At 38.5% G+C, this 27941-nt stretch overlaps 4 protein-coding genes across 13 annotated transcripts; 1 reads left to right on the top strand and 3 right to left on the bottom strand.

Moving 5' to 3' along the window:
* Nucleotides 1-1250: 1250 nt before the first annotated feature.
* LOC103431975 (probable sodium/metabolite cotransporter BASS1, chloroplastic) lies at nt 1251-9771 on the bottom strand. The gene is made up of 7 exons (XM_008370148.4): nt 9075-9771; nt 8552-8645; nt 8417-8450; nt 8074-8128; nt 2199-2282; nt 1826-2113; nt 1251-1535 (listed from the first exon to the last, which is right to left on the bottom strand). The coding sequence occupies exons 1-7, from the start codon at nt 9648-9650 to the stop codon at nt 1383-1385; spliced, it is 1284 nt and encodes a 427-aa protein (XP_008368370.3). The 5' UTR covers nt 9651-9771; the 3' UTR covers nt 1251-1382.
* Nucleotides 9772-10671: 900 nt separating this feature from the next.
* Nucleotides 10672-19666, bottom strand: LOC103431991 (protein FLX-like 1). 10 transcript variants are annotated; one of them, XR_001789715.3, is made up of 8 exons: nt 19483-19653; nt 18350-19009; nt 18084-18247; nt 17856-17938; nt 17503-17663; nt 13417-13512; nt 11689-11812; nt 10672-11021 (listed from the first exon to the last, which is right to left on the bottom strand). XR_001789715.3 is itself a non-coding variant. In XM_008370165.4 (5 exons), exons 2-5 carry the CDS (start codon nt 18928-18930, stop codon nt 17571-17573), a joined length of 921 nt encoding a protein of 306 aa, XP_008368387.2. In that variant the 5' UTR covers nt 18931-19009; nt 19483-19666; the 3' UTR covers nt 17312-17570. The 10 variants fall into 10 exon arrangements, 6 of the variants coding, with proteins under 6 accessions (XP_008368387.2, XP_008368396.2, XP_008368391.2 ...); XR_011573233.1 differs by having other exon boundaries at nt 17856-17932; XR_011573235.1 differs by lacking the exon at nt 10672-11021 and having other exon boundaries at nt 11159-11812; nt 17856-17899.
* Nucleotides 19667-21705: 2039 nt separating this feature from the next.
* LOC103432019 (uncharacterized) lies at nt 21706-23320 on the top strand. The gene is made up of 2 exons (XM_008370190.4): nt 21706-22506; nt 23084-23320. The coding sequence occupies exons 1-2, from the start codon at nt 21868-21870 to the stop codon at nt 23129-23131; spliced, it is 687 nt and encodes a 228-aa protein (XP_008368412.2). The 5' UTR covers nt 21706-21867; the 3' UTR covers nt 23132-23320.
* An 898-nt stretch (nt 23321-24218) lies between these two features.
* Nucleotides 24219-27637, bottom strand: LOC103432031 (bidirectional sugar transporter SWEET2-like). The gene is made up of 7 exons (XM_008370199.4): nt 27325-27637; nt 25879-25915; nt 25538-25754; nt 25287-25445; nt 25060-25179; nt 24771-24928; nt 24219-24524 (listed from the first exon to the last, which is right to left on the bottom strand). The coding sequence occupies exons 1-6, from the start codon at nt 27383-27385 to the stop codon at nt 24815-24817; spliced, it is 708 nt and encodes a 235-aa protein (XP_008368421.2). The 5' UTR covers nt 27386-27637; the 3' UTR covers nt 24219-24524; nt 24771-24814.
* Between the last annotated feature and the right edge of the window lie 304 nt (nt 27638-27941).

Below are 27941 nucleotides of genomic sequence, written 5' to 3'. Positions count from 1 at the left end.
TCGTCGTGACTTTGACGGCTAAAGTTGAGGATTAAGACGCTATCAAAACATATCCGCTGCCACTACCACCACAATAGACTTGTATTAGGATTTTATTATTGTACTTTGTTAATTTATGTGTACATTTTGAATATATTATATATATTGGATAATTTGATCACTATTTTTCATATGTAATTTTATTTTGAATATGTCAATTTAAATTAAAGTAATTAAAAATATCATACAATTAAATTAAATTAAAAAAGTAAAAATTCGAAAAATCTTACGGTACCAAATATTTCATTGCATAAACAATTAATATAATTAAATTAATATAAGAGAAATAATAAAACAAAAAGTCAAAAAGCTTGCGCGACAAAATATTTCGTCGTGCAAAATATTAAATTAATTTATTTTAATTTAAAATTTTAAAATATTTCGTCCCGCAAAGTTACTTTGCGCGACAAACTTCGTCATCGCGCAAAGTAGCTTTGCGCGACAAAGATTAATTTTCATCATGCAAACTCTATCGTCACGAACCATGCACGATCAAACTTTCATCTCACAAGGTTTTGCGCGACGAAATTGTACTTTGCGCAACAAACTTGTTTCGTCGCGCAAAGTGTTTTTTGTAGTAGTGTTAAAATGCATTGATGTATAGTAGGGACTCAAAGTGCATACCACATATCTAAATATTTGGAAGAAATCTTTAGAGGACAGACATAAACATCTGCAAGGCCTGCCAATCCAAATGAAAATTCATAAATCAAACAGCTCTCGCATAAGTATACAATAAACGATCTTATTTGAATGAAATTTGGTGGAAATGATTTGGTGGGGTGATTGATTGAGAAGTTTGGGACACTTTTTGAGGTTTTGATTTGGGATTAGGGATTAGGGATTAGGGATTTGAATTGAAATATAAGACGAATGAATTGGATTTGTATATGTAAATTAGGCCAATTGATTAAAATAGTGTACCTGCTCTCTTGTTTCCTAGTTCAATCTTCCTTTTAGATTTGACTATTTGTAACTTTTCTTGTCCAAGATAGAGGGAATATATAGGGTAAAATAAAGAACCGAAATGGTGGATTGGACGTAGGATAAGAAATAAAAACAAAACCTACTAGAAATTGATTTTAGTTTTCAGTTTTCATTTTGTTTACTCTTTCCTAACCTCCCGCCGCCATTCCTCCATCTTTGCTCATCCCTCCTTTATCCTTTATATTCCCCCTCTATACATAACAAAAAAAAAAAAAATCCAGAGAGAAAATCAAAGGATTCACATTGAAAGGTAAAGTACATACATTGTTCAACTTATTCACAGACCAGCACCGGAAAGTGCAAATCCAACTGTTCCGCAGCTAAAACGTTCGAAAAGAAATTCCGACAGATACATTTCAATCTTGCTTCTGGGTTGGTACGGTCTGTCTCCAGAATCCTGCCAAGGCACTACCCAAGATTGAATGAGAAACGCTGGAAACAGCACATGGTACCGCAGTTAGAGGGTTTCCGAAGTGCTGACCGGCTAGAACAATTCCAAGCACCGAATTCTGAAACATAGAAGAGCCGATAACAACACTAGAAGACAACTGATAACGCATACAAATTGACATGGATTCTTTCAATCATATATACACACACATCACACGTGTGCGCACCCACACAATACAAGCAATCATATGGCTTTGGTTCAGAATGAAATTAACAATTGACTGTAATGTCGTTTCGATTGAATAAATGAATGCAAAGTCTTTTCACTAGAAAGTAAATAGCAGTGGAAAAGCTGTGAAACTCTCTTTTAAAAAATCCAGAAGAAAAAAAACAATCCAATGATGCTTACCTGCATGCCAACCTCGATGGAGATAGTCCTTGATGATGTGACATCGAGCCCAAGCATCCTTGAAAAGATGTATCCAAAGAAAAATCCACTTGCATGAAGAAGAGCGGAAGCAAGCACCACTTGTTTACCAGATGTAAGGATTGCAGATGAACTCTGGGCAATTGCATTCCCACAAAGAACACCTACAGTTGCTACAGCAATGGGTGGCATCACGGGGGAGACGAATTTAACCAGGCCTTGGAAATACTGATTCAGAAATGCACCCGCCAAAACAGGGAGAAGCACAACCTGTGTTCAAAGCATATGGTACCTTTATATAATTTAAAACAGCAACAGCTATAACAAGACAAAGGCAAAACGATTGAAAGCTTACCTGCAGTGTTGAGAATAAGAGCCCAGCTGCATCTACGGCAACATATTGGCCGGCAAGTTTAGCTGTGAGAAATGGGGTCATGATCTACAATATAAAAGGGTAAAAGAAGTAAGGTTCCTTGAAAAAAGCTTATAATTTAAGTCATTAGTAATAGTAACAACAACAACAACAACAACAAAGCCTTTTCCCACTAAGTGGGGTCGGCTATGAATCCTAGAACGCCATTGCGCTCGGTTTTGTGTCATGTCCTCCGTTAGATCCAAGTACTCTAAGTCTTTTCTTAGAGTCTCTTCCAAAGTTTTCATAGGTCTTCCTCTACCCCTTCGGCCCTGAACCTCTGTTCCGTAGTCACATCTTCGAACCGGAGCGTCAGTCGGCCTTCTTTGCACATGTCCAAATCACCGGAGCCGATTTTCTCTCATCTTTCCTACAATTTCGGCTACTCCTACTTTACCTCGGATATCCTCATTCCCAATCTTATCATTTCTCGTGTGCCCACACATCCCACGAAGCATCCTCATCTCCGCTACACCCATTTTGTGTACGTGTTGATGCTTCACCGCCCAACATTCTGTGCCATACAACATCGCTGGCCTTATTGCCGTCCTATAAAATTTTCCCTTGAGCTTCAGTGGCCTACGACGGTCACACAACACGCCGGATGCACTCTTACACTTCATCCATCCAGCTCGTATTCTATGGTTGAGATCTCCATCTAATTCTCCGTTCTCTTGCAAGATAGATCCTAGGTAGCGAAAACGGTCGCTTTTTGTGATCTTCGCTAGATTGCTCCAGTCATTAGTGTGGATAAGTATATAAATGGATAGAGATAGGAAAGCAAACACAAGATGTACGTGGTTCACCCAGATTGGCTACGTCCACGGAATAGAAGAGTTCTCATTAATTGTGAAGGGTTTACACAAGTACATAGGTTCAAGCTCTCCTTTAGTGAGTACAAGTGAATGATTTATTACAAATGACATTAGGAAATATTATGGGAGAATGATCTCTTAATCACGAAACTTCTAAGTATCGGAGTGTGGTGTCGTCTTGACTTGCCTTATCTGTCTCATAGGTAGATGTGGCATCTTCTCTGGAAGTACTCTTCCTCCATCCAGGGGTGGTATCTTTAACTGGTGGAGATGCACAAGGTAATGTATCAATTTCACTTGAAGCTTACTTGTAGTTTCAGGCTTGGTCAAGCGCGATACAAACCATGTAGTAGGAGTCCCCCAAGTCGCCGAGCTAGGGGGTCTGCTGAAAGAGGTGACAGATAAGGTAAGCAATCAGAGCTCCGACTGATTGTTCACCTTCTCCCCATCTTGCAGCAGCATGAAGGATAAAGAGAAGAAAAATGAGAAGAGATGATATGAGATACTTTTGCTTTTGAAGAAGTAACTTTCCACAGGCTTATTCTTGAACTGAGCTGAAGGGTTTTCTGGTTTCCTCCAGAGTATAAGGCCGACTGGAGAATTTGAGGGTCAAAACAAGTCCATCAAATCTAGAGTACGTTCCACCCTGCTGATATGGGATACTTTTGCTTTTGACAGAGTAATGGATGTATCGGCACGTGTGCTGTTACGCTTGTCTCCACATGCTTCCTTGTATCCTTCGCACTTGCCCTATCTGTTCCTCAAGCAGATGCGGAATCTTCCCTGGAAACATAAGATGTTGAAGATGAGTACTCGAGAGCAATGTCAGGTAAGTAATCAGGTAAGGGGTTCCAGGAAGTCAGTTCCTGGCTGGAAGCTTGATTCCAAGTGCTGACTGATTGCTCTCTTTCTCCTTGTCTTGCAGGTAAAAACAAGGCCAAAGGAAAAGACAGGGAAAAAGCATGATATGGGATACTCTTGCTTTTAACCCTGATGATATGAGATATTCTTGCTCTAGTATAGCTTGTTTGCAGAGGTATTATCGGGGGGAAAGAAAGCTGAATATTTCGAAAGGCTTCGTTGGGAGTGCCCTCTCAGATATGATGAAGGGTTGAGCATTTTTGCAGGTCTGCCTGTCCGTTGGGGATGGAGGTCGACATATATAGGAGTCTCCCTAACAACAAGTAGTAATGTTATTCCTTTACCCTGCTTGGTCATAGCACAATAGTGGGAGCTGCCAGTTTCACATGTTTTAACTCTGTCAGAGCACTTTGAAAAAAGTGGTCTGTGGTATCTGGCTCTCGAGATTCGGAGAACGATGCCTCTTCGATTTTTGAGAAAGCAATCATGCTGGGGGTCTGGCTCTCGAGATTCGGAGAGCAGTGTCTCTTCGATTTTTGAGGAAGTAATCATGTTGGGAGTCTGGCTCTCGAGATTCGGAGGGCGGTGCCTCTTCGATTTTGGAGCAAGCAATCTTGTTGGGAGTGTTGTCTCGAATGTGAGTAAAGGTTGGGCATGTTTGCTAGTCTACCTTGCCACGAAGCACAAAGGTTGACACACAGGGACTTTCCAATTATCCAGCAATGGTACTGTTCCTTTACCCTCTCTTCGATTTTGAGAAAGTAGTCATGTTGGGAGTCTGGCTCTCGAGAATCGGAGGACGGTGCCTCTTCGATTTTGGAGCAAGCAATCTTGTTGGGAGTGTTTTCTCGAATGTGAGTAAAGGTTGGGCATGTTTGCTAGTCTACCTTGCCACGAAGCACAGAGGTTGACACACAGGGACTTTCCAATTATCCAGCAGTGGTACTGTTCCTTTACCCTTGTGGGTAATAATATGGTAGCTAGACCTTCAAAATTTATGTGTCTAAACTTTGTTAGTGTTGTTTCTTTGCAATTCTTTTACCCTTCTTGGTCAGAGCGATGTAGTGGGAGCTGCAAGCTTCACGTGTCTCAACTTTGTCAGAGAACTTTGGCAAAGTTATCTGTGGTACCCATGAGCTATTGTTGCGTGTGGGAAGTGGGTGATTGAACAGTAAGATTCATGTGCTTTCTACTTCACCAGAAGTCTTCGACAGAATGCCCATAATTTCTGCAAAGCTGAGTGTGCGTGTGACAGGTGCTGACAAGGCTAGAAAAGTAGGTGCCTCTTCGATTTCTGAGATCGGCCCTCGTGGTCTCAAAGCAGCCCAGCTTTTGAGAAAGCGAGCGCCTCTTCGATTGATTCGGAGAACGATGCCTCATCGATTTTTGAGAAAGCAATCATGCTGGGGGTCTGGCTCTCGAAGATTCGGGGAGCAGTCTCTTCGATTTTTGAGAAAGTAATCATGTTGGGAGTCTGGCTCTCGAGATTCGGAGGGCGGTGCCTCTTCGATTTTGGAGCAAGCAATCTTGTTGGGAGTGTTTTCTCGAATGTGAGTAAAGGTTGGGCATGTTTGCTAGTCTACCTTGCCACGAAGCACAGAGGTTGACACACAGGGACTTTCCAATTATCCAGCAGTGGTACTGTTCCTTTACCCTTGTGGGTAATAATATGGTAGCTAGACCTTCAAAATTTATGGGTCTAAACTTTGTTAGTGCTGTTTCTTTGCTATTCTTTTACCCTTCTTGGTCAGAGCGATGTAGTGGGAGCTGCAAGCTTCACGTGCTCAACTTTGGCAAAGTTATCTGTGGTACCCATGAGCTATTGTTGCGTGTGGGAAGTGGGTGATTGAACAGTAAGATTCATGTGTTTTCTACTTCCCCAGAAGTCTTCGACAGAATGCCCATAATTTCCGCAAAGCTGAGTGTGCGTGTGACAGGTGCTGACAAGGCTGGAAAAGTAGGTGCCTCTTCGATTTCTAAGATCGGCCCTCGTGGTCTCTGGGTAGCCCAGCTTTTGAGAAAGCGAGCGCCTCTTCGATTTCTGAGATCGGCCTTCGTGGTCTTTGAGCAGCCCAACTTTTGAGAAAGCAAACGCCTCTTCGATTTCTGAGATCAACCCTCGTGATCTCTAAGCAGCCCAGCTTTTGAGAAAGCAAACGCCTCTTCGATTTCTGAGCAGGCGCCTCTTCGATTTCTGAAGCTCCGTCGAGTGCAGATTTTTATAGGGGCTGGCATTAAGTTCCAAAGCACACTTGAATCTCCACCAGTAGAAGCTTCATTCTTGCACTTCTAAGATCTTGATTTGTCCGACCTCTTCTCTCTTCAACAACTTTGAAAATGTCTGGCCCCTCCGACCGTCGTTTTGACTTGAACCTTGTTGAAGAGGCAGCCCCGCCTTCTCCAGACAACATATGGCGCCCATCCTTCGTCTCCCCTACTGGTCCTCTTACCGTTGGGGATTCCGTGATGAAGAATGATATGACCGCTGCGGTGGTGTCCAGGAACCTTCTCACTCCCAAAGATAACAGACTACTTTCCAAACGGTCTGATGAGTTAGCTGTTAAGGATTCGCTGGCTCTCAGTGTTCAGTGTGCAGGTTCTGTGTCTAATATGGCCCAACGCCTATTTGCTCGAACCCGCCAAGTTGAATCATTGGCGGCTGAAGTGATGAGTCTCAAACAGGAGATTAGAGGGCTCAAGCATGAGAATAAACAGTTGCACCGGCTCGCACATGACTATGCTACAAACATGAAGAGGAAGCTTGACCAGATGAAGGAAACTGATGGTCAAGTTTTACTTGATCATCAGAGATTTGTGGGTTTGTTCCAAAGGCATTTATTGCCTTCGTCTTCTGGGGCTGTACCGCGTAATAAAGCTCCAAATGATCAACCTCTGATGCCTCCTCCTTCTAGGGTTCTGTCCAGTACTGAGGCTCCAAATGATCCCCCTCCGGTGCCTTCTCTTTCTGGGGCTCTACCGACTGCTGAGACTTCTCCTAAGCAACCTTTATGAAGGCTCCCTCTTGTGTGTTTATTTTGACTCATGTATATGTACATATTTGTAGCTTATTGGGGATATCAATAAATAAGATTTCCTTCATTTCAACGTACTGTGTTAAAAACACCAAAGCCTTCTTCGCTAAGTTCTTTGAATTTTCTTTTGTTGAAGCTTGTATGTTGAAGCTTTCTGAGTGGAGCATGTAGGTTGGGGTAGTGTTCCCTTAATTTTCCGAGTGAGGAAAACTTCTCGGTTGGAGACTTGGAAAATCCAAGTCACTGAGTGGGATCGGCTATATGAATCTTAGAACGCCATTGTGCTCGATCCTGTGTCATGTCCTTCGTTAGATCCAAGTACTCTAAGTCTTTTCTTAGAGTCTCTTCCAAAGTTTTCCTAGGTCTTCCTCTACCCCTTCGGCCCTGAATCTCTGTCCCATAGTCGCATCTTCTAATCGGAGCGTCAGTAGGCCTTCTTTGCACATGTCCAAACCACCGTAACCGATTTTCTCTCATCTTTCCTTCAATTTCGGCTACTCCTACTTTACCCCGGATATCCTCATTCCTAATCTTATCCTTTCTCGTGTGCCCACACATCCAACGAAGCATCCTCATCTCCGCTACACCCATTTTGTGTACGTGTTGATGTTTCACCGCCCAACATTCTGTGCCATACAGCATCGCCGGTCTTATTGCCGTCCTATAAAATTTTCCCTTGAGCTTCAGTGGCATACGGCGATGATTATAAATCCAAACAAGAGAATTGGTCATTTCAATTTAAAAATTCTGATTTTTGTCCAAATTTCAAGTTTATTTCCCATGTCCAAACGGTGGGTTAAGGTCTAATCTTTCAGCAGATCACTTTAGGTTGAGAATCGAACAAAGGAAAATTTTACTCATAATTCATATTTACCAAATCATTTCCAAAGGGAGATAGTTTGATGCTCCCCGTAGCTTTTGACAGGCAAAAGAAATTGATATGACAGAATGTTAATTAAAATTTAATTTTTCCGCAAGTTTTAGCAGAAAATTTGATTCAAACTTATCTTTCTAACCAGTTTTCAATGTATGTGCAAAAATTTGGACCATACCAGTTCACCACTTAAAGAACAAAAAAATATCAAAAGAAATTTATGTCAGTTTACCAACCACAGCTGATAAAGTGCTTGCTGCTGTCATTAAAACCGAAAGTGCCACATTTCCACTGCAAAAACAACAAGGTCATCAGATCCTCTGGCCAGGAGAGGGGAAAAAAGTAAAGTAGACTTTTGTCACCCTAGTTTTTGAAAGTTTTAGTATCATCCCTTTCGGTCTTATTCATCTGAGAAGCAAGATGGTAAGCAAGGTGCAAGTGAAATGAAGGCGTGCCAATCCTGTAATATTTTTTTAATATAACATACCCATCCAACTCACCAACACTCTGTTGGGGCTGGCAACATAAAGGGGTGGGACAATTACGACAAGTTGATACTATTTCAGATGATTCATGTACCGTGCAATATAAGTTACAATGTTACTTGCTGTTCCTGCAAAGAATTAACCGGGGAAAAATTGTATTCAGAAAGAGCGGTGAAGATTGAGTAAACATAACAACGATATCTACGAAAAGACTGGCACAGATACATACCACCTGGGCAGCAACCAACCAATATCAAACCAGCTGCATAATACGATGGCAAATTCAAAAGCTTGCTCACAAAATATCCTGATAAAGGCATCACCTGCAAGTAGCACTCACCATTTAAATCGTAAATGTTACATATTTGCGCCTAAACAGATCAAAGGACACATAACCATAAGTTTTAACCCCAGTACAAAACAACATGGAGTTTGAAATGTTTGCAAGATCAAAGTTGTTGACACTGGAGCCTAAGATAACAGGAGGCTGAACACTGCAAGGGTAACTAAGAGTGCTAAACAAATTTATATATTCGGAGTCGCCAAAAACAAAGACATTTCCTTGAAGGCTTGAACTGGAAAATTAATACAAATATCAATGATTTTATGTGATATGAACACAAAGGCTAATGACTACAACAATGAGCTATATGCATCAAACAAAATGTATTGAACGGCATTCAGTATTCGATTCAATTATGTACTAATTAAATATAAGCATTAATATACATATGAAATGTGGAGCTACAGACCGAGTACTGAAGAACAAAGCCAGCAAGCAACTCCTTGGGCATAGCCAAGGCGCCACGAAGGTCGGCGAAAGTGAGGGTCATGCCCATGCCGAGCATGGTCAGTGTCAAACCTAAGATGTTGTAGTTGGGTGTGACCCAATTGAAGGAGCTCGGCTTGAGCAGCCCCAACAGGCACCCCAAAGCAACCCAAATCGGAAATGCAGTCGACACAGCCTCACCAACCAGTTCAACCCAATCTCTGAAACTCCTAGTCGCATTTGCGTTGGAGTTGTTCGACGAAATGCCGCAGTGAAGCGGAGCTAGTGGTAATCGTGCGTTCTTGGCTGTTGGTATCGGTGAAAAGGGATTCGAGGGTAGATGCCAAGTGGGTTTGCTGGGAAATTGTGGTTGCAATTGTGGTTGCGAGTTGCAGTGGGATCTTAGAGCGAGCTGAATGGAAGAAGAGGAAAGAGATGTGTTGGTGTAGTGAGAGAACGGGAATGATTTGGATGTCGGTGGCGATTGGTTTGAAATGGGGTTCGGTTGGAATTTGAAGAAGCCTGTGATTCCATGGGGATATGAGAGTGACGACTGCATTTTCCCTCTCCGGCTAGTGAGTACTTGATTTCGCTTTCAGGTGTTTACAGTGTTTTGCAACTGGCTCTTCGTCATCTAACATGCACATGGCAGTCAAGATCTAAAATTCTGTTATCCACACACCTATTTTTACTTTTCACACACCTTTGTTAATTTATATCCGTTGATATTCTTCAATTCATCCGATCCGACAGCCGAAAACCCAAAAGGTGTGGGAGAAGTAAAAAGGGGTGTGTGAATATCACACCCCTTCTCTTAACGAGGCACTTCCAACAAGAGAAATTTAAAAAAGTAACCATATTTTAGATCTCATAAAGAATTATAATCATTATTTTAGTTTTATGATAATTCTAACCAAAACTTGATGTAAAAGTACTAATATACCTTTAATAACAAAAAAATTCACCATTGCTCTTAACCATGAAAAAACAATAATTAATTAAAATCTTGAAGCATTAAAGAGATAGCCTCTTGAATACTACCCAGTACCCCTACTCTCGAACCCCTCCATTTCCTACACTCTTTTTTAATTAATATAAATAAATAAATATATATATATAGTAGATATTGATAATCAAATGTAATCAGAGAACATGAAAAATGAAGATAACCTAGTAAACTAAACATAAAACCATGAGAAATCGGTAAAGGGTGCTCTTTTGGTTTTTGGTTTAAGGTGAGAAACCAGATGGTTGCGAGAGAGTTTAAATGAGGTTTTGTTTTTGTTATGAGAAACTCTAATATTAAGGGTATATTAGTACTTTTACATCAAGTTTTGGTTAGAATTATCATACAACTAAAATGGTGGTTATAGTTCTATATAGAGTCTAAAATATAGTTACTTTTCCAAATTTTCCTTCCAACAACGGATGGCACTTGAAAATGATAACCATATCAAAGTTGATTTTCGGACATTTTCTCCTTCTCGACGCCTCTCTATTTGTATTTTTTTATTTTCTTTTGATTCCATGCAAAAGGGCTAAAGAAAAACGTATTGGAAGAGAAAAGGGGTCTGATACGATTTGAGATCATAAAAAGTAGAGGATAGCTTTAATGAACGTTTTCAGTTTTCTTAAAATCTTCATTAGTTTTCAAATATGACATTGTTTACCATTATTGTGTTTCTCATGCATTCTCCCTTCTGTAATAAAGCAACCACCACCACCTCATTTCCACTTCCACCGTCGCCACCATTTTCCAGAAGCCACCACCAATTATGCCACCAACACCCTCATAATCACCGCCGCCGCCACCATATACCACATTACCTATACGTTCGGTATCAACCCCCCGTCTACATTACCTACGGTATGTATCCAACTCCGTTTCATCTTGGGCTCGATTCCGAAATTTGTATTCATAAGTTTCCACCTACAATAATGCATGCAGGGAAAAGGGAACTTTGTAAATATATCAAAACAAACCCAGGAGATTTATAATACCAAGCAAAAGACTACCCTCAATTTACCCTGAAAAATAGAAAGTTACCCTTCCAATCCAATCCCAGAGACCGAAAAAGGCTTAAGATTAGGTTGTTTTTTTCCAATCATATAACAATTTCTTTCTGTTTTTTGGTATCATGTTCAATGTAATTCAATAGGGTAAAGAACATTAACAGGATCGTTTATTTTTCGCTCACCGTCGATTTGCTCATAACTGTGTTATCTCACTTTGGAGACTCCTCTTCAGGGAAAAGGGTTCTCCGTCATAAAACTAAAAACCATTATGGCGTTGGCGTGTTTGGATGAGGAATTTCCAAGTACCAAGAGATTTAGTCAAAATTATTTAGAGGTGCACTAGAAAACATTAGATAGATGGATTGAAAATACGCTACATGAGCATTACAAAGCGACTAAATAACGGCTTCTCAAATGGCTCCTTGTAAGCAGTCATTTCAAATGCATCAATCAAATGCTCTGCAGTGCACTTCTACAGTCCTTCCTAAGTCCCTTGGTACTACTACAATCCCTCGTCCAAACACAACATTAGTATCTTAGAAACGCCTGATTAAAGTAGTACGTAGTGCGCAGGAGGATACCATTTATGGTCGGCCAACATACGATCATAAGATCGAACCGCCTGGTTGTTTGTTCGTTGCATTAAGATAACAGGGAACCAAACCATTCTTGCCTTTAGCTTGTGCCGCAATAAGAAATCACCACCTGAGAATATAATTCAACTTACCAAATAAATTGCATACAACAAAACTCTTTGAATATATGCAAATGCTTGCAATAAATTCATAAAAACATTTGCATACAAACGTAACAATGCAAATAATGTCGAGCCAAACATGGTTAGCACTTGTGAATCATGTTTATTGACCCGCAAAATCGGACACGATTATTTGATTTTCAATGTGTTCCTATGGAGCAATCATACACTAAACTCCAACAACTGCGTCCACAAGACTTCTAGACTAGGTTGAAATACTACTAGAAGGATTTCAGTGGGTTATTACGAAGCAATCAATTGCTCAGCCCCAAATGGATCATCAACTGTGTCCACAGTAAAGCTTTCACAAGGCATTTCCATAAGAGGAACTAGGTTGACGACTCTAAAAGGAAGGTTTTTGGCCTCTACCACAAATTGAAGCTGACCAATTCAGATAGTAAGGAGTTGAGTCGTCAATGGTTCTTTAACGAAGGAGAGGAAGATTGGGAACTGGTTTGAACCACACATTAAGTACTTAATAAGGAAAATAAAATGAATCAGCTTACAAATTTTCGGTAGTTAAATATATCCTAGTACACATATATCCTGTCTGAAATGTCTCCTTTTTTATTTTTTCAATGGAGACTTGTAAGAGTAATTCATTCTTTTTGTGTATGTGAAGAGTAATTGATCATTGTGAGAACTTATGTTTGATTGTGGGCACACTATTTTAGACAAAATCAAACCAAGTTGGCGGAGCCCTATTTTTACCCGAGTCTCCTCTTTTTTCACCTCTCCCATCCAATCACTCCCTCTCTTCTTTTCTTTGTCTAATCTAACTGCTAACTTATATGGGGATTATTCAATTCAAGACGGTTCCAGCAACCCTTGAGCTTTCTTTGAGAACTGTGTCACGGAACTTAAAATTAAGCGGCATAGGAATTGAAATAATCCTCTGGGTTATATTTTTTTATTCCTTCTGAAAATGTAGACTTTAACTGACCCCTAAAACCTTAACCTGGGTTCTCTCCTTAAACCCGCACCAAAAGTAACTATGTCGCTATTCTCAAGAGCCACTTGAACCACCAGAGTCAAGCTGATTCTTTCTTGCCAACAACATTTACAATCTCCCCACAAATCCGTGTATGTCTAATCTGAAGCACAGGTATCCAAGAGGTTTAATCAGCAATCGTCACCTTTAGCCATTGCATATTAATTAAAGATTCTCTTATTACCTTTTAGGAAACCTTTATCCAGATTTTAAAACCCTAAATCCTTTGTTCTCTCTGCAAAGTTTCACTCTTCTCATAAGCTTATTTTGGAAATTCATTAGATTAACCTATGTGACAACTATTTCTAGAATCATGGCTCTAACTTTCCAAGTCACTTTAGTAAGAGTATCAATCTTGCATCACCACATATGAGCCCATTCAATATTTTCAAAATTTGCTTATTACATCATGTATCTGTCTTCTTTTTCAAAAAAAATTCTAAAATGGTACTATTACCTCATTTATAATGTATTCTGTGCTTAATTACAAAACAAAAATAGCAGTAGCATCGAAATGATAAACCAAAAAAGAAAGGTGCAAAGTTGAATGGCTAGACATACCTCATGAGCAGATTTGCAGTAATCGTGAGCGGAACTCGAGAGAACATTGGACATACATGGAAGGCAGCAGATTTGCAGGGTCAAAAGATTGTGAACCTGGAGATGAAGACATACATGAAGAATATCAGAGACCAGAAAAGCATATAAACATGTCATCATTTCCTCAATTCTAAAAGATGCAAGAGATCATGAACAAAACTCAAGAGAAAATAGGACATAAAGACAGACTTGATTAAACACAAATTCAATAGGAAACAGCATTAGTTACAGATTCATATCTCCATTCCACTCGAGAAAAGTCATGCAATAGGGTACCATATGCAGCTAAACCCTGCTCCATTATACAGCTTCTTAAAATGAGTATAACATACTTACACATAAACCAGCTAAACACTGCCTCTGTCACCCTCCCCAAAATACAGGAAAAAAATTTAGGTGGCAGTATAATCAGATGGATGAACTAGTGTATCGGGGCAGAGAGAAAACTAAGCGGCCCTGACGTAAGGCTTAAACCATCATATCAGATAAGCATAAGAACTTAAATATAAAGTTCTACATCTGAAAGTTAGTTATGCATTTATTTTAGTCCTACGTATAAAATAACACCCAAATAAAGTAGTTGAATCATATATAATCTTCCAAACAGTGCCGTGCTCTAGTAAAAGCCAAAAGAAAATTCATGTACAGTTTTAAGATCATAAAGTTGTGATTTCCATAATGGAACACACTACACAAACTAAATGTTGCGCATAAAGTTTCTGTGGTGAGAGCTGGTGGTAAATCTACCAAGGGGGGTTTCATGGTCCAAAACCCAGCCATGTTGCCAAGAAAAGAAAGAATGCTGTCAACTGAAAACGTCAGCTCCTCCTAGGCTAATTCTACTATGAATACTTTAAAAAATTTCATAGTCAGTAATTTCAAATTCTCATCAGACGACATTAAGCTCAATAGTGCACCACAACTCAGATGCTTCATTACAACCCTTGCATACCTAAACCAAAAGAGGTTATATTCCCTTATGCTTGTAACAAGAGTTCCTCATGCTTCAATGTAAAGCCTTTTCATTCTAAACTCGATATCCAAAGTATCCAAAATGACTTTTGTTCTACCAAAATACTATCCAATTTTATATCCAGCTTTACTTGCTTCTAGTAATTTATGATATAAAATACTGCAGTCAAGAAGGAAAGCAAGCTCTAATTAACTTTACATTAACTACACACATAGCAGACCTGAAATACGAATCAGTCAGAGCTTGCCCATCACAGTAACAATGCAAAACAAAATATCCTGAGAATAAAATCCTACGTGCTGCCAAGGTGCAACCATGGAAGTCTAAACATTATTCCATTGATTTGAAGTCTAAGACCCAACAGGCGTAAATAAGAGGATCAAGGATACCAAGCACCAAACTACCTCAACCACAGATCACAAGGAAATTCCTAAAAAATGCCACTGACAAGGGGTTTGGACACAAAACTAATGAGTCCAGTTCTAAAGAAAACCCAATTTTGCAGTAACAACTAAGAGGGGAATATTTAGAAAAGCATAGAAGAACAAACAAAGACTGGGAAAAGTCAGAAATTTAAATCACTTACTTGACTGGAAACTCATTCTGCAGCTCCATTGTTGAAAGTCTTCTCAATGAACAGCATACCTCATATTATGAATACACTCCCCTTACATTTATGCTGTTGTTGTTCTAAAAGAAGCGAGATACGGAAAGAAAGTTTCCTTAAGAGTATCTCTTGAACTCAACTCATTGAAAAAACTCATCAAAAAATTGAGCACTTTCTCACAAGTTCACAACTAAAAAATCTATGCCTTGAACAGTCGACTCCCGTTGTCCCACAAATTGTCTCACCATAGTTTTAGTAAATAAATGAATGACTATAGAACTTATAATCCATAAGTCAAAAGTGAAGGGGAAGAATGAAGACCTCTCTTTACATATGCCATGCACAATGAGAGAAGAGAACGAGGGGTGAGAGAAGAGAGAGAAAGAGGGAACACTTTACTAAGATTTTCCTAGCCGTGCCGACAAACTAACATGCACAATGAGCGAAGAGAACGAGGGGAGATAGAAGAGAGAGAAAGAGGGAACACTTTACTAAGATTTTCCTAGCCGTGCCAACAAACTAACTAAATTGTTCCACTAAGAAAACAGATACAAGGAATCTAACTCAAATTATAAGCAGTGAAAATTGACTTCAAACAGATTCAAGTTTCCTCGGTGCAAAGGTTTCCTGGACATAACAAATCAAGCAAGGGGTAACAGCTCATTCAAACTTCACAGCAAGCCTGCACCGGAGATTGTAAGTGATTTTGAGGAGCGCTTCCACTCATGAGCAGCATAACTCAATGGAAACCAACATACTCACTCGAGACCCCCAAAGTACGACATAAGCCACCCAACAACGTCTAACAAAACTAAAATAAAGCCCATGGCTAACAAGTTTGTTTATGTACTGCTGCAAAAATTTGGTTATTAGCACTAACAGTAAAACAATGGCGAACGAAATCTTAAACGGCAATTTTCTATTAAATCTATGAAATATAATAAGTTAATGGTCTGTCCTTGAGTATTCAGTCCAATATCCCAAGAAATTTTTACATGCAGTTCTAATATTAATTGATGTTGCTACACCTTTTACGGATTCAATATGAATTCTTCCTTATTCCTTGTTTTGGGACTAAAAATGATATTACCAATCCCACAAAGCTTACTCCTTTAAATAATTTTGCATGCATTAAAAAAATGTCTTAACTCATTGTTTGTAATTAGAGTCTGAGTCTCGCCAAATACAACCAAAACTCCACAACTGGTATCAATCCAGAAATCTCCAGAACATCAAAATCAAAATCATAACCAACTAACCAAATAAACATGAAGAGTTGATTCACACCCTGTTGATTTAATGTGGGCTGTACAAAATAATACAGTAGTTTTAGAGCGTTTATCTTCTCATGTGTGCGGTTGTGTGATATGTTCTTCCTTTATAGGATTCCATGAAAAGTTAACTTTCCTGAGTTTTAAGCTAGCTAAGCTAGCACGACCATTATGATGTGAAAATGAGGCAACGATAATATAATAGAATGGACAATATTACAAGATGTACAAAGTCAACAGACAGGAAAAAAACAATATTGCTTAATACAAAAGAGGAACAAGAAACCCTAGGCATATAAAAATAAAAAATACATTGATCGTAGGTTAGCACATAACAAATTCACCAAGTGCTTACATAATAATAATGAAAGAAGAAATGACAAGCTACAATGATAAAGGACTTGAGTCCTCATATGAATTGAAGAAGTTGTACTACCAATTATCAAAGATCAACTTATAAACATTCTGGGCCTGTTTGGCACAGCATCTGGAAGAACGCTTTCAAATAACCAAAAGTGATTCTGAAAATGTTCGACAGAAAACTTAACAGTCCTTTAGGATTGTAAAAGCACTTGGGACTTTGATAAAAAATTGTTGTGCTTCTAGTAAAAGTTCTTCTAGCAGGACTGCTCCCCTAACACTGCAGTAACCAAAGTGCACAGGCAAGAAAGCTTCTAGGGCAGAAACCTAATTAGCCTTAATATATATGGGCAAACAAGATGCAAAGAGAAACTAACCTTAAACAATAAATAGGAAGAGTATTAATAAACCATATTTGCTAAGATAACAGAGTTCACAAGTAAATGACACGAATTCATAATCAAGGGACTGTAAAACACTAGCAATGTTCTTGCTTCAAACCGGACGAAATTCAACAAACTGACCTAACAAACCAAGCATCTGATATATGAAGAGCACAAAAAAAGTACAAACAAAATTCAGAAAATATTATCAGCTATCCATATACAACAGTTGGCAATGTTTATATATTAAGGAAACGGAGCATTGATATCATAATGAAATTCATTTTAGAGAACATAGTACAATATGTGCATCAAAGAACACCAAATTATGAAAACTTTACTGCACCATCAAGGCAATTTGATTTGTGATGTGTTTAGGTACAGTTACTAAAGGCCAAATAAACAAGAAAATTTCCAAAATGTCTACTATCAGATAACACTTCAATCACAGACCTAAGCATCTAATATGCTGCAGCCAAGATACCAGTCAGGACAGGGCTCAGCATCATGGATGAACTAGCTTATCTGTGTCCCTGAGCTCGCTGCATGTCATAAGCACCTGACGAACCGGGCATAGGAGTATACTGAGGAAAATTTTCAGCACCATTATGTACCTGAACAATGAGGGAGGAACTAATTAAAACATATCCTCACTTAGAAGAAAATAATGTATGCATAATAGCCCAGCAGTTTACACAGATATGAATTATTGCATGGGCACATACAAAACAAAAACATCAATGCTTTAATCAGGCATGCACACACACAACGCCTATTATGAATTCATGAAAGAGAACAAAACTTACAGGATTCATGCCATAGTTGGCAGGATAGGGATTTCCTGCATATCCTGCTTCAGGATTGCCATAATTTGCATTATAACCTACAGCTTTAGAGAAAATTAAAAGACAAAACCCACAGCAATTTCATGTGAAGTTCCAAGTAAAGAACATATAACATATAATTATCATCAATCTGTGCATATGGCTTCAATGTTACAGTGACAACCAATTTAAAAAAGCTCCAATGTATACCTGGATTTCCAACAGCAGCTGCAGCTCGTGCTCTCTTCTCAGTATTAGCAATTTCTGCACGAAGTTTCTCCAGCTCCCTAGCCATCGATGTCAAATTCTTCTCCATGATCTGACCATGCTCATAATTCTCTGCATATCCTTTCTTTTCATACTCAATGGCAGCTCTAAATGCAAACAAAAACTCATATGGTTAAAACAAATCCATAGATTATAGTCAAAACATAAAAATAAAATTCAAGCACAAAAATAAATCATGCAAAATCTACCTAGCACGTTGCAATTCCTGTTTCATTGCTTCAATTTCTGCTCTCAAAGCTGGTGCTTGTTGCAAATCAGCAGTCATTCTAGCCAGATCTTGTGTCATTGCTTGTGCCTGAGCCGAGAGCTCCTGCCTCGCAGCAGTGAGCTCCTTGATATCAGCACGAACCTGAAGAAGTTCATTCCGCATGGCCTCAACTCCACGAAGGTCCACTTCCAAACGAACAGACTTGTCATACAAATCTCTCATTTGAACATCCTTGTCTGCCCGCAGTGAATCAACATGGTAAGCCATTCGCTGCAACTCAAATTGGGCAGCCTCCAATTCCTGCTTAAGTGCAACATGGGTTGCAGCCAGCCTTTGGTTATCACCTAGAAGTCCTTGTATATCTTGATGTTGAGCCGCAAGATGCTCCTCTATTATTGCAGGGTGGGGAGGACGTTGTCTGGGACCCATGCCAAGCTGAGATTCTCTCATTTCCTCGACTAATGCTGGATGGGGCATCGGCCCAAGTCCTCTTCCATATGGGGATTCATGAACCGGAGGGGGCAATCCAGTATGAGGTGGTCCACGATTTCTTCCAGACATGATTTTCTTTTACTCAAAGACTCAACTATAAAAATATGCTCTTCTCAAAAATATCAACCAAGCCCGTTCAGAATCAAACCTGAATGACATCAAAATTAATCTCAATTATCTACCAACGACGAACTTATTTCTCACAGCCACCATCAACCTTAAAAGTTCAGCCAAACAATCAAAACCCAGCTAGAAACCTCAAATTTTAAACATTCGAAGGCATAATTCTAACCAAGTCTCTTTCTTCTAACTCACTCAACTATATTAAAACAAAATCGGAATTATAATCCATCAATTTAATCCACATCCATCTACCTAACCCTACGTTTGGTTGCCAAGAAAACACAAGAAATTAAAAAAAAAATCAGAATTCCCAAAATTATTACAACCCAGCAGAACTGAAACCAACTGGAATAATTACATTCAAAAAATTCGAATCATATTTTCGTTTTTCGCGCCAACCAAACAGAAAAGGAATTATATCCTGCGGAAAGTAAAGTGATACTCGACGAAGGTAGTTGAAACAGTAGGAAAAAAGCGCAAATTGTAGAAATTAATAACCTTCGGGAAGGTAGAGGGCTAAGAGAATCGTACGGAGTGGCTTCTGGGCATGGATTCCGTCTCCGAACGAGCTCGGAGTGGTTCAGAAACCCTAGCACTGCAGATTTTCCTCGCGGGGCTGTCTTGTGAATGAGAAGCAAGGAGGAATTGGAAATAGAATTTCATTTTTCTTTTTCTTTATTTTAAAATTTTTTTTTTAATAAACCATAATATTCGGTAAACTTTAACAAAAAAACCATATTTTTACACTAAATAGTCAATTCTGATACTATTTACTTTACACGTTATTTTGTTCTTATCGTTAAAACTCAAAGTTTTTAAGTTTTTTTCATTAGTTTTCCTTAATATCTATCTGTGAGCCTTTGCAAGGGTTTGCCATAAAAATGTAGTTCAACTTCGCATTTGATGAAATCGAACTTAAGAACTCTCACTTATAAATTACAAAAAATATCACTACATTGTAGGACCAAATGATGTGGTGCGAGTTTGTGTGATGGGCCATTGGGCCCCAAATCATATCCGAATGACATGTTTAGTTAGAAGTCGCCCATAAACACGATCAACCCGACACAATGAGTCAACCATAATTTAATGTCAAACTTGTCATTCAGGAGAGTTGAATCTAAATACCTCTTACTTACAAATGGAATAACATAACTCTTCAACTTTTTCGGACTCGTTTGGAAGTGTTTTTAAAATGACTGAATGTGTGTTTAGTTAAAATATTTTTTAAACCAATCCGTAATAAAAATCCATGTGGATCCTAGAAAAACAACTTCGGGCTGTTTGAAAGTGTTCATGTAAGCAGTATATATATGTGGTGCTTCTTTCAAAAGACACTTCAAGTGTTTTTGAAATCCAAAATTAATTTCCCCAAAAACGTTTACAGTCATTTTAAAAACATTTTCAAACGAGATGTTAGCCCATCTTCCGTAATTCATGAGTAGCGTCATGCTCTGTATACTAGTTTGTTTTTTTCTATTTTTTTTTTACTTTTGCTTGTGAAGAAATTGAAGTTCTACTATAAAACTAGCTGGTAATATAAGGCGTAGCTAACTTATTTATAAACTCATGTTAGGTCCCTTAATCTCAACATCTTGCCTAATTTCGCAAGATTTCTAAGTTGTGTGCTATTGACTTCTCTTCAATGAATAAATCACCAATCGAGAAAAGAAAATAACCTAGACCGCCACATATTTATTAAAAATTGGAAAGACTTTTATAGCACGAATATACTAACACAATAATATTCCGTATCATATAAGTTACTCTTGTTACACTTGCAACTCCAATACTTTTTTTTCTATCTAAATGCATGCATGTGCAATTGTTGATGGAACCACATCCCTTGCTTCCTATTTATCCTCCATTGTCCTCAACATAACATTGTATGTGACATCGTGTCACATTCAACCCAAGAAATGTCAAATCTCTTTATGACACAAGGAGATTATAACGGCAATTAGTCCTGCATTTGCGTTTGGACGAGGACTTTTAAAATTTTATATAATTAAAGATAAATTTACTAAGTAAGTTAGTGATGTAAAACAAATGGCAAAATAGATTTAAGAGGAAATGAACCGTCGAAAGATAAAATGACGCAATGAAAATTTGCAGATTTGGTGTACAAACTTCGATTTGGGCCCGTGATACATTTTCAGGAAAGAACAACAACACGAGTCAAACACATTGCTTTGTTGTAACATACGATGGATTTTGACCATCTAGGATCATTTCAGCATCCAAAACAGCATTTTAATTTTCATAATAAAAATTGAACATTTAAGTTGTCATCTGATTAATGTTGAAATAATGTAATTTTAAATGTTGGGAGTCCTTTAAGTTGTTCAATGAGTCGTAATATGTCTACTTAAAGCCTTTGACTGTTTCAATGTACTTATTCAATCATCAATTAAACAAACAACTTTTTGGGATTTCTCTCTATTTTCTGGTGGATTCCAAATTAACAATTCTTCAAGAATTTATGTTTATAATCCTTATACACTTGTGCTACGTCAATTAGTCTCAAGTTCGACTAAAATTATCACTAAAATTATCAACGAATCCAACCGTATCAAACACATACACAACGAAAACTTGAAAGGGTATCACTTTTGCCTCTGTTCTCTCAAGGCAATATTATCCGCACTCCCGGTTTGTCATCTTGCACTCATGTAAGTAGTAGTGGTAGTAAAATAGAGAGAGAGAGAGAGAGAGAGAGAGAGAGAGAGAGAGAGAGAGAGAGAGGTTTAATTAGGGTTTAAAACAACCATGAAGACCCCATGACTGCCTTTACTCCCCAACGGTCGTAAAAACTCAACCAAATAGAGCAACTAAGCCCTGCAGCCAGGCGGTGGACCTTCACGTGTAGACCGTACACTATCAATGCAGAATTACTGCATGCACCTTTCTACGTATAAGAAATCATCATTCTTTTTCTACCTTTCCAAATATTCCCCATACAAAACCATCAAGAATCTAACTTTGTTTGTTACTGCACACCATATAAGGAGACGAGGGAATTCCATGGAAGCCTTGTGGAATTTAGAAGACAAGTGGAAGCTCTCAACCCAACAAGCACTTCTCCTCTTAGTTTCCGCTGCCTTCGCAGTCATCGGTCTTTGCATGGCAGCGACGGTTTTGCTAAAGAAGGCTCAGAGGAAGCAGGAGCAGCAGCTTGTGATGAGCAGCCAGCGAGAAGCTGTAGTAGGACAACCGAAATGGTCTGAGCCGAATTGTGGTTGGGGGTCGATAAAGAGAGCGTTGGTGAGCTCGGTGCGGTGGAGCAGAAGGAGCAAGTGGGAGGAGAGGCGGGGCGGGAGCTGGAGAGAGATGCCGCTGCCGCTGCTGGACAAAAGGGTTGAGGTTGAAGTGGGGTGGCGGAGCCATAACTCGGACTCTCCTGTGTGGCAGAGACCTATACTTATGGGTGAGAAATGTGAGCTTCCTAGATTCAGTGGGCTTATTCTCTATGATGAAAGAGGTCGGCCTCTGTGCGACTCCCACAAGGAAAGTAGAAACCAGGTAAAATTATCAATGCACTACTTTTTTCTTTTGAATTTTAACTGATTAAATTTATCTAATTATTTCCTGAGATCATAAATTTGCTAGTTGTTAACCAATTTCACAATCTTTAGCATGCAGAGACTAAGACATATTTTTCTGTGCATATATATAGTAATGTAGTGATCACATGACACATTAAATATCTGACGGTCTTGGCTTCATCAAGTTAGCTAAAGCAGAATACTCTCCTTGTGCACTCAAGTTTGAATTTTCTTCTTTGCTGTGTAGCCTATCGCCATGACTTTTCTTTTACATTCTCCTTTTCTAGAAACCATTTTATCGATCCCAATCCGCCCAAAAATGGTAGGATTAGAAGGGAGGACTAAAAACCATTATTCTCTACCTTCAATACTTGAATTTAGAGGATTATTCATTCAAATTCAAACACCAATGTCAGTAAATTACGTAAATCCGGGCAAAACACGGACATTTATCGATTGCTCATTGTGTACATTGAGACCGAAGAGAAACCTTATTTTTTGATCAATTGTTGCTTCTTTCTAAATCAACATATTGTTTTTGGTTTGATGTGCAGGAAAAGACTGGTGGTGTTGGCAGAACAACTTTGAGGGACTTGCTGTAGTTTTTCTAACAGAAATGTTCTAAAAAGATTTACCAACACAGTGTGGTAGGGATTTCAGTAGCCATGTGGTCCAGTTTTCTTCAATATATATAATAACCCTTTGTGAGAAAGGAAAAAATGAAGAGAAGATATGTGATCTAGCTACCAATGATGTGCATTATGAAGGTTTTGTGTTCAATGACAGAGAAACATAGTGTGCACCTAACAGAATGCATGATCGCTTCTCGCTTCATCCGACGATGATTAGAGAAATGTTATTGGCATTCCAAAAGAGTCATTCTGAACTCGTCTGTAAAGAAAAAGACGAGGGAGGATCCAGTGCAGAATGACTACTTTCGAGTGCTAACTTGATGATCCATAGAGGTTCCCATGTTCAAAATTAATCTCCCTTTCCCATCCACGTTCAAGAAAATATATAAACGGAGTTTCGAAACTCCGCATGTTAACCAACAAATATCTTAGAAAGCTTGGCAGTAAAGATATCGAAAAACTTGTTTCTGCAGAATTATTGCTATCAGCTAATCATCAGTCGATCTTATAGTTCCTTTCAGTCTAAATTAAAACTTTCTGCTCACAGCCTACTCTCATGCCTCAAGTACCTAGGCTTGCTACCCACGTTTCTTTTAAACCCTCCCGTGTTTTTTCGGAACAGAGGTTTCTAGTGAAGATAATATTTCTGCTATGTTCTGATGGTTTGCTAGAATGTTTCTTCTAAAACTTGAGGTGTATGAGTCAACAATTTAACTTTTTAAACGTTTTATGCTATACCACAAAAAAAGTTTATAATTCAGAAGACGATTGAATTTTCCTAAACTCCCTAAAAGAATACGAAACAAAATAGAAACACAAGCAAAGAGTAAAGTATTTCATGATTGATTCTGAAACAGGCAGGCACAATCACAAATCACATATACAAAAAGAAGCTGAGAAAGGAAAGTGGAATTGAAACCGCGGCACTGCATTGAGGCAGGATGTGTTTCACATCCGGACCTTGACTTCTTCCGTTCTTTTCCTTAAGATATATCAAAAGTGAAGCTGCTAAAGCCATATAAAAAAGGGCTTTACAGGTTTCAAGTTGATGTAGGAATGATGGGAAGGAAGTTGATTTCACGATCTTAAACAATTCCATCGTAGAAGTCATACCAAGTCATGAATGCTACAGATTAAAAAATGGGGAAAGTGGTGTGACAAACTCTTCAAAATATCTATGATACTCATAGATGCACTTTCATACATAAACAACAGAAGACGAGGAGAGAGGGAGTGGGAGGGGGATGACCCAAGACGCAGAGGAGATTGAAAGGCCGAAGAACATACTTTTTGCTTTCAAGTTGGTAACAAGCACCACTCTTCACTTCAATCGTTTTGCCTACTTGATAAGATTCGTTCTCACCTATTAACAGTCAAAGATGAATTCATTAGATTGGCATGACATTAACTTTACATTTACACAACTATTCAGGGAAGGGAAACCCATTACCCTGGCCACCAAACTATTTTGTGTCGGGAAAATGGAGCATATATAGCATTTATTTGCGATATATTTGACGCTCAGAAGGATCAGACTTGTACATGCTAGAAATGAGAAGAATAAGGTTTCCTTTTGCAATGAATAAAATAGATAAAAGATAACACTTACGTCAAAGTCAAAACACATGCACTCTTCTTGTTGCTGGAACTAATTTATTCATATGAAACTAACAACGGTTCTCTGGAGTCCTCTTTAGATGAATCCTTATAATAAAAGTACAACGCTAATTGTACAATCCCCAAAATAGTTCCTACTCCATTTGGGACCTGAAATGCATCAATAATGATACTGTTAGACCTGAGAAACCAGGAACATTAAACTGAATTGACGGCTCCAAATATCCTTTATAAAAACTAAGAAAAAAACATAGAGAAAATGTGCTGCAAGGAAATCTTACATAAACGAAGGGATCAAAATTAAAAATTCCATAAAGCAAGAAAGAGGTGCTCATTAGGAAGGTGGAAAGGGAGAGATAGAATGGCATAAATTCAACACTCCGTGTCTGGATCACCAAGTTCTGCAAAAACACAACAAAGTAAATAAGGTCAACGCAACAAAATACATAATTGATACTGACTTATACCAAAATAAAGCAAGTACCGCAAATGCCTTGGATTAACTTACAATTATAAACAAAGGAGACGCAAACATTGATATTAAAGAAGCACAACTAAGCAGTCCAACAACTAGCCGGCGCGTAGCAGCATCAGTAATTTGCAAGCTCCCAAAGACCATGATTGCAATTAGACCACAAACTGCTGCCAGCAATCCCAGCATCCTCACCTGCAAAGATAGAGGGAACTAACGGCACTTAGAACATAATAAGGCTTTCAGAAACTTCACTAAGGGTAACAACTGTGAGTAGTATAAGTAACCTTTTTTGATTTCTCAGCATATATTATGAAGAGGGTTATGTACACTAATTGAAACACCGCACCAACTGAATTGACCGTCATAACCAATATGTTATCAGAAGATACAATAGGTGATCCATACCACGTGCAGATCAAGCAGTTCAAAAGGGCATATATGTATGGGAGCCCTGAGAACTCTTCAGTGGCATGGTTTCTTATTATTCTTCTAAATGTGTGTCTGAAAGTAAGAAAATAAAGCCAGTTATAAACACAAACTGGGGAGTAAATGAAATAAAAATCGTTCTCTTTCTCATGTTTTCTGACAATGACATTTAAGTATTACCAAACTGATCAAAACTTACGCTGGTGAAACAAACAGCCCAAAAGCAAAGATGTTCCCTGCAACAGATATTAAAAATAAGTGGAACCCCAATATGTGTATATACTATATACATATATCATAATTATCATGGATTCAATTGCGAGAATCAGAAAGCACCACAGGCTGTTGATCACACTGACCACATGGTCAATTTAACACAATTAACAGCTTTTGGAAGCATTGCATGGCCAAAAGGCCCAAAACGCCTTGTAATAGCATTCACAAACACTACACTTGTAATATACTATATATATAGATATATACATACACACACATGCATGTGACAATACGATTCAGCACTCAGAATTTGAAACGGTGGGAAAGAATTTTTTTTAATATTTTTATACTTAAATTGCCTGTGTAACTGGGTGTTTCTCCTTTTAAAGTTCTAAGACATGATTTGCACACATGTCCAGGCATTAATATTTAAAAATTGTAGTGTAACACAAACATGCCGTTATAGTTCAACGCAAATTAGTGATGTCTGATATTCTGAATTTGTTATTGAGCACAGTAAACCTCAGAAACTACTAAAACATGGAAGTTAAAGCATCTGAAATCGAGTAGCTACTTAGATGGGCAAATCCCACATTTATGAGTCAACAGCTTCGTTTAGAGTAAGCGGCAAAAGCTTCAAGTCAACCTAACATGTGAATGTGCGTTTTTGCTCAGAGTTGAATGCATTGTTGTAGCTCAGTAAAAGTACAGCATTTTTGGAAGCCAAAAATCCTTTAGAGACAATAGAATGCGATCGGGACATTGCTTTCAGTAAATGCCATATTCCTAGCATCGAAATTTCTACTAAACAGGGCGAGAGGAAGATGTTTAAACCCGAGAACAGTCATGAAAATAAACACATGACAATACAATCAAATTACTTCCTTATTGCTGCTAAAGCTTTGAAATTTGACTTTTCGGGTGATACTTTGGGAGCCCCGCAAAAAGAGAATTCTTTGGTGATGCACAAACAATTGGTTTCATATATTTACAGTTCTCTCTAATCACTATAAAATAACATCAGTATCTCTTCGGATTTCAAAACTCTCGTTGACACCGACTTTGAACTAACAATCCTGAAATCAAACTATAACCTGGGCTGCTGAACTAACATGAAGACTTTTGCCTAGTTGACTAGAAATCAACAATCTCCTCTTCCATCACAATCCAAGACAACAGAGCCAACAGTTTCCCACAAAAATTAACCTGCTGGAATATCACACATACACCAAAAAAGGGCTTTCCTTTCCTTTTGCAATAAATGCAATACCAAAAACCAACAAGTTCTTCAATAGTAAAGGTTTAATCTTTAATGGTTAATTTCCAGTTCTTAATTAAGGAAAAATTAAATCCAAAATACAATAACAATTCAGACAATGCTCACAGAAAAACCCACAACTTAAAAAGGGGTTGAAGAGAATAAAAATACCTGCAATTCCAGCTGCATCTTTGCAGATTATGAGCACGGAATTTGAAGCTGTAAAAACCATCAGTCCCTTCAACTCCAACTCCACGGTAAACCAGCCAGAAAAATAACCCAAACCACCTTTTCAAATAAAACACAAGAGGGTTATAGTTAAACCCTCTCTCTCTCTCTGAAAGATTGGAAGTTTAGCAGAGCCCAGGTCTCTGAGAAAGGGAGAGGAGCAGTCTCCAAGGCTTTCAAGACTTCAACTTGGGAAGTTTGGCAGAGACCCTTATGATTGTTTCTGCCTCATTAATTATTTATATTTAGACAATTTACAAATGTACAACTGTCCAAAGGCTTTCAAGGCTTCAACTTGGAGAATGAAGATTTATCCGGATCCATGTGAGGATTCCGGATTCTTTAATTGTGTGTGTTTATCGTATATCATACAGAAAATATTTAAAATTGAACACAAATTGTACTTGACGAAAACTGACCGCATAATTTACGATGAACGAAAACGATTAAGATCCCATGGATCCTCATAAAGAGGATCCGAAGAGGTTCTTCATTCCAACTTGGGAAATACAAGATAGAGACTATTAAAAGCTGGAAAATGTAATGGATATTATTTTTTA

The sequence above is a fragment of the Malus domestica genome, chromosome 11 (assembly GCF_042453785.1).
Source record: "Malus domestica chromosome 11, GDT2T_hap1".
In the NCBI taxonomy this organism is placed as follows: domain Eukaryota; kingdom Viridiplantae; phylum Streptophyta; class Magnoliopsida; order Rosales; family Rosaceae; genus Malus; species Malus domestica.
This window is presented reverse-complemented; position numbering and strand designations above follow the sequence as displayed.

Coding starts and splice junctions, on each gene's coding strand:
- LOC103432019 (XM_008370190.4), top strand. CDS start 21,868: ATGCAGAATTACTGCATGCACCTTTCTACGTATAAGAAATCATCATTC. Junction 22,507..23,083: donor ACAAGGAAAGTAGAAACCAG/GTAAAATTATCA, acceptor TTTGATGTGCAG/GAAAAGACTGGTGGTGTTGG.
- LOC103432031 (XM_008370199.4), bottom strand. CDS start 27,385: ATGGTTTTTACAGCTTCAAATTCCGTGCTCATAATCTGCAAAGATGCA. Junction 25,916..27,324: donor AGATGCAGCTGGAATTGCAG/GTATTTTTATTC, acceptor TATCTGTTGCAG/GGAACATCTTTGCTTTTGGG. Junction 24,929..25,059: donor ATTTTGATCCCTTCGTTTAT/GTAAGATTTCCT, acceptor GATGCATTTCAG/GTCCCAAATGGAGTAGGAAC.
- LOC103431991 (XM_008370165.4), bottom strand. CDS start 18,930: ATGTCTGGAAGAAATCGTGGACCACCTCATACTGGATTGCCCCCTCCG. Junction 17,939..18,083: donor AGCTGCTGTTGGAAATCCAG/GTATACATTGGA, acceptor TTTTCTCTAAAG/CTGTAGGTTATAATGCAAAT. Junction 17,664..17,855: donor CCAACTATGGCATGAATCCT/GTAAGTTTTGTT, acceptor CTCATTGTTCAG/GTACATAATGGTGCTGAAAA.
- LOC103431975 (XM_008370148.4), bottom strand. CDS start 9,650: ATGCAGTCGTCACTCTCATATCCCCATGGAATCACAGGCTTCTTCAAA. Junction 8,451..8,551: donor GGTTGGTTGCTGCCCAGGTG/GTATGTATCTGT, acceptor AATTCTTTGCAG/GAACAGCAAGTAACATTGTA. Junction 2,283..8,073: donor CAAGCACTTTATCAGCTGTG/GTTGGTAAACTG, acceptor TTTATATTGTAG/ATCATGACCCCATTTCTCAC.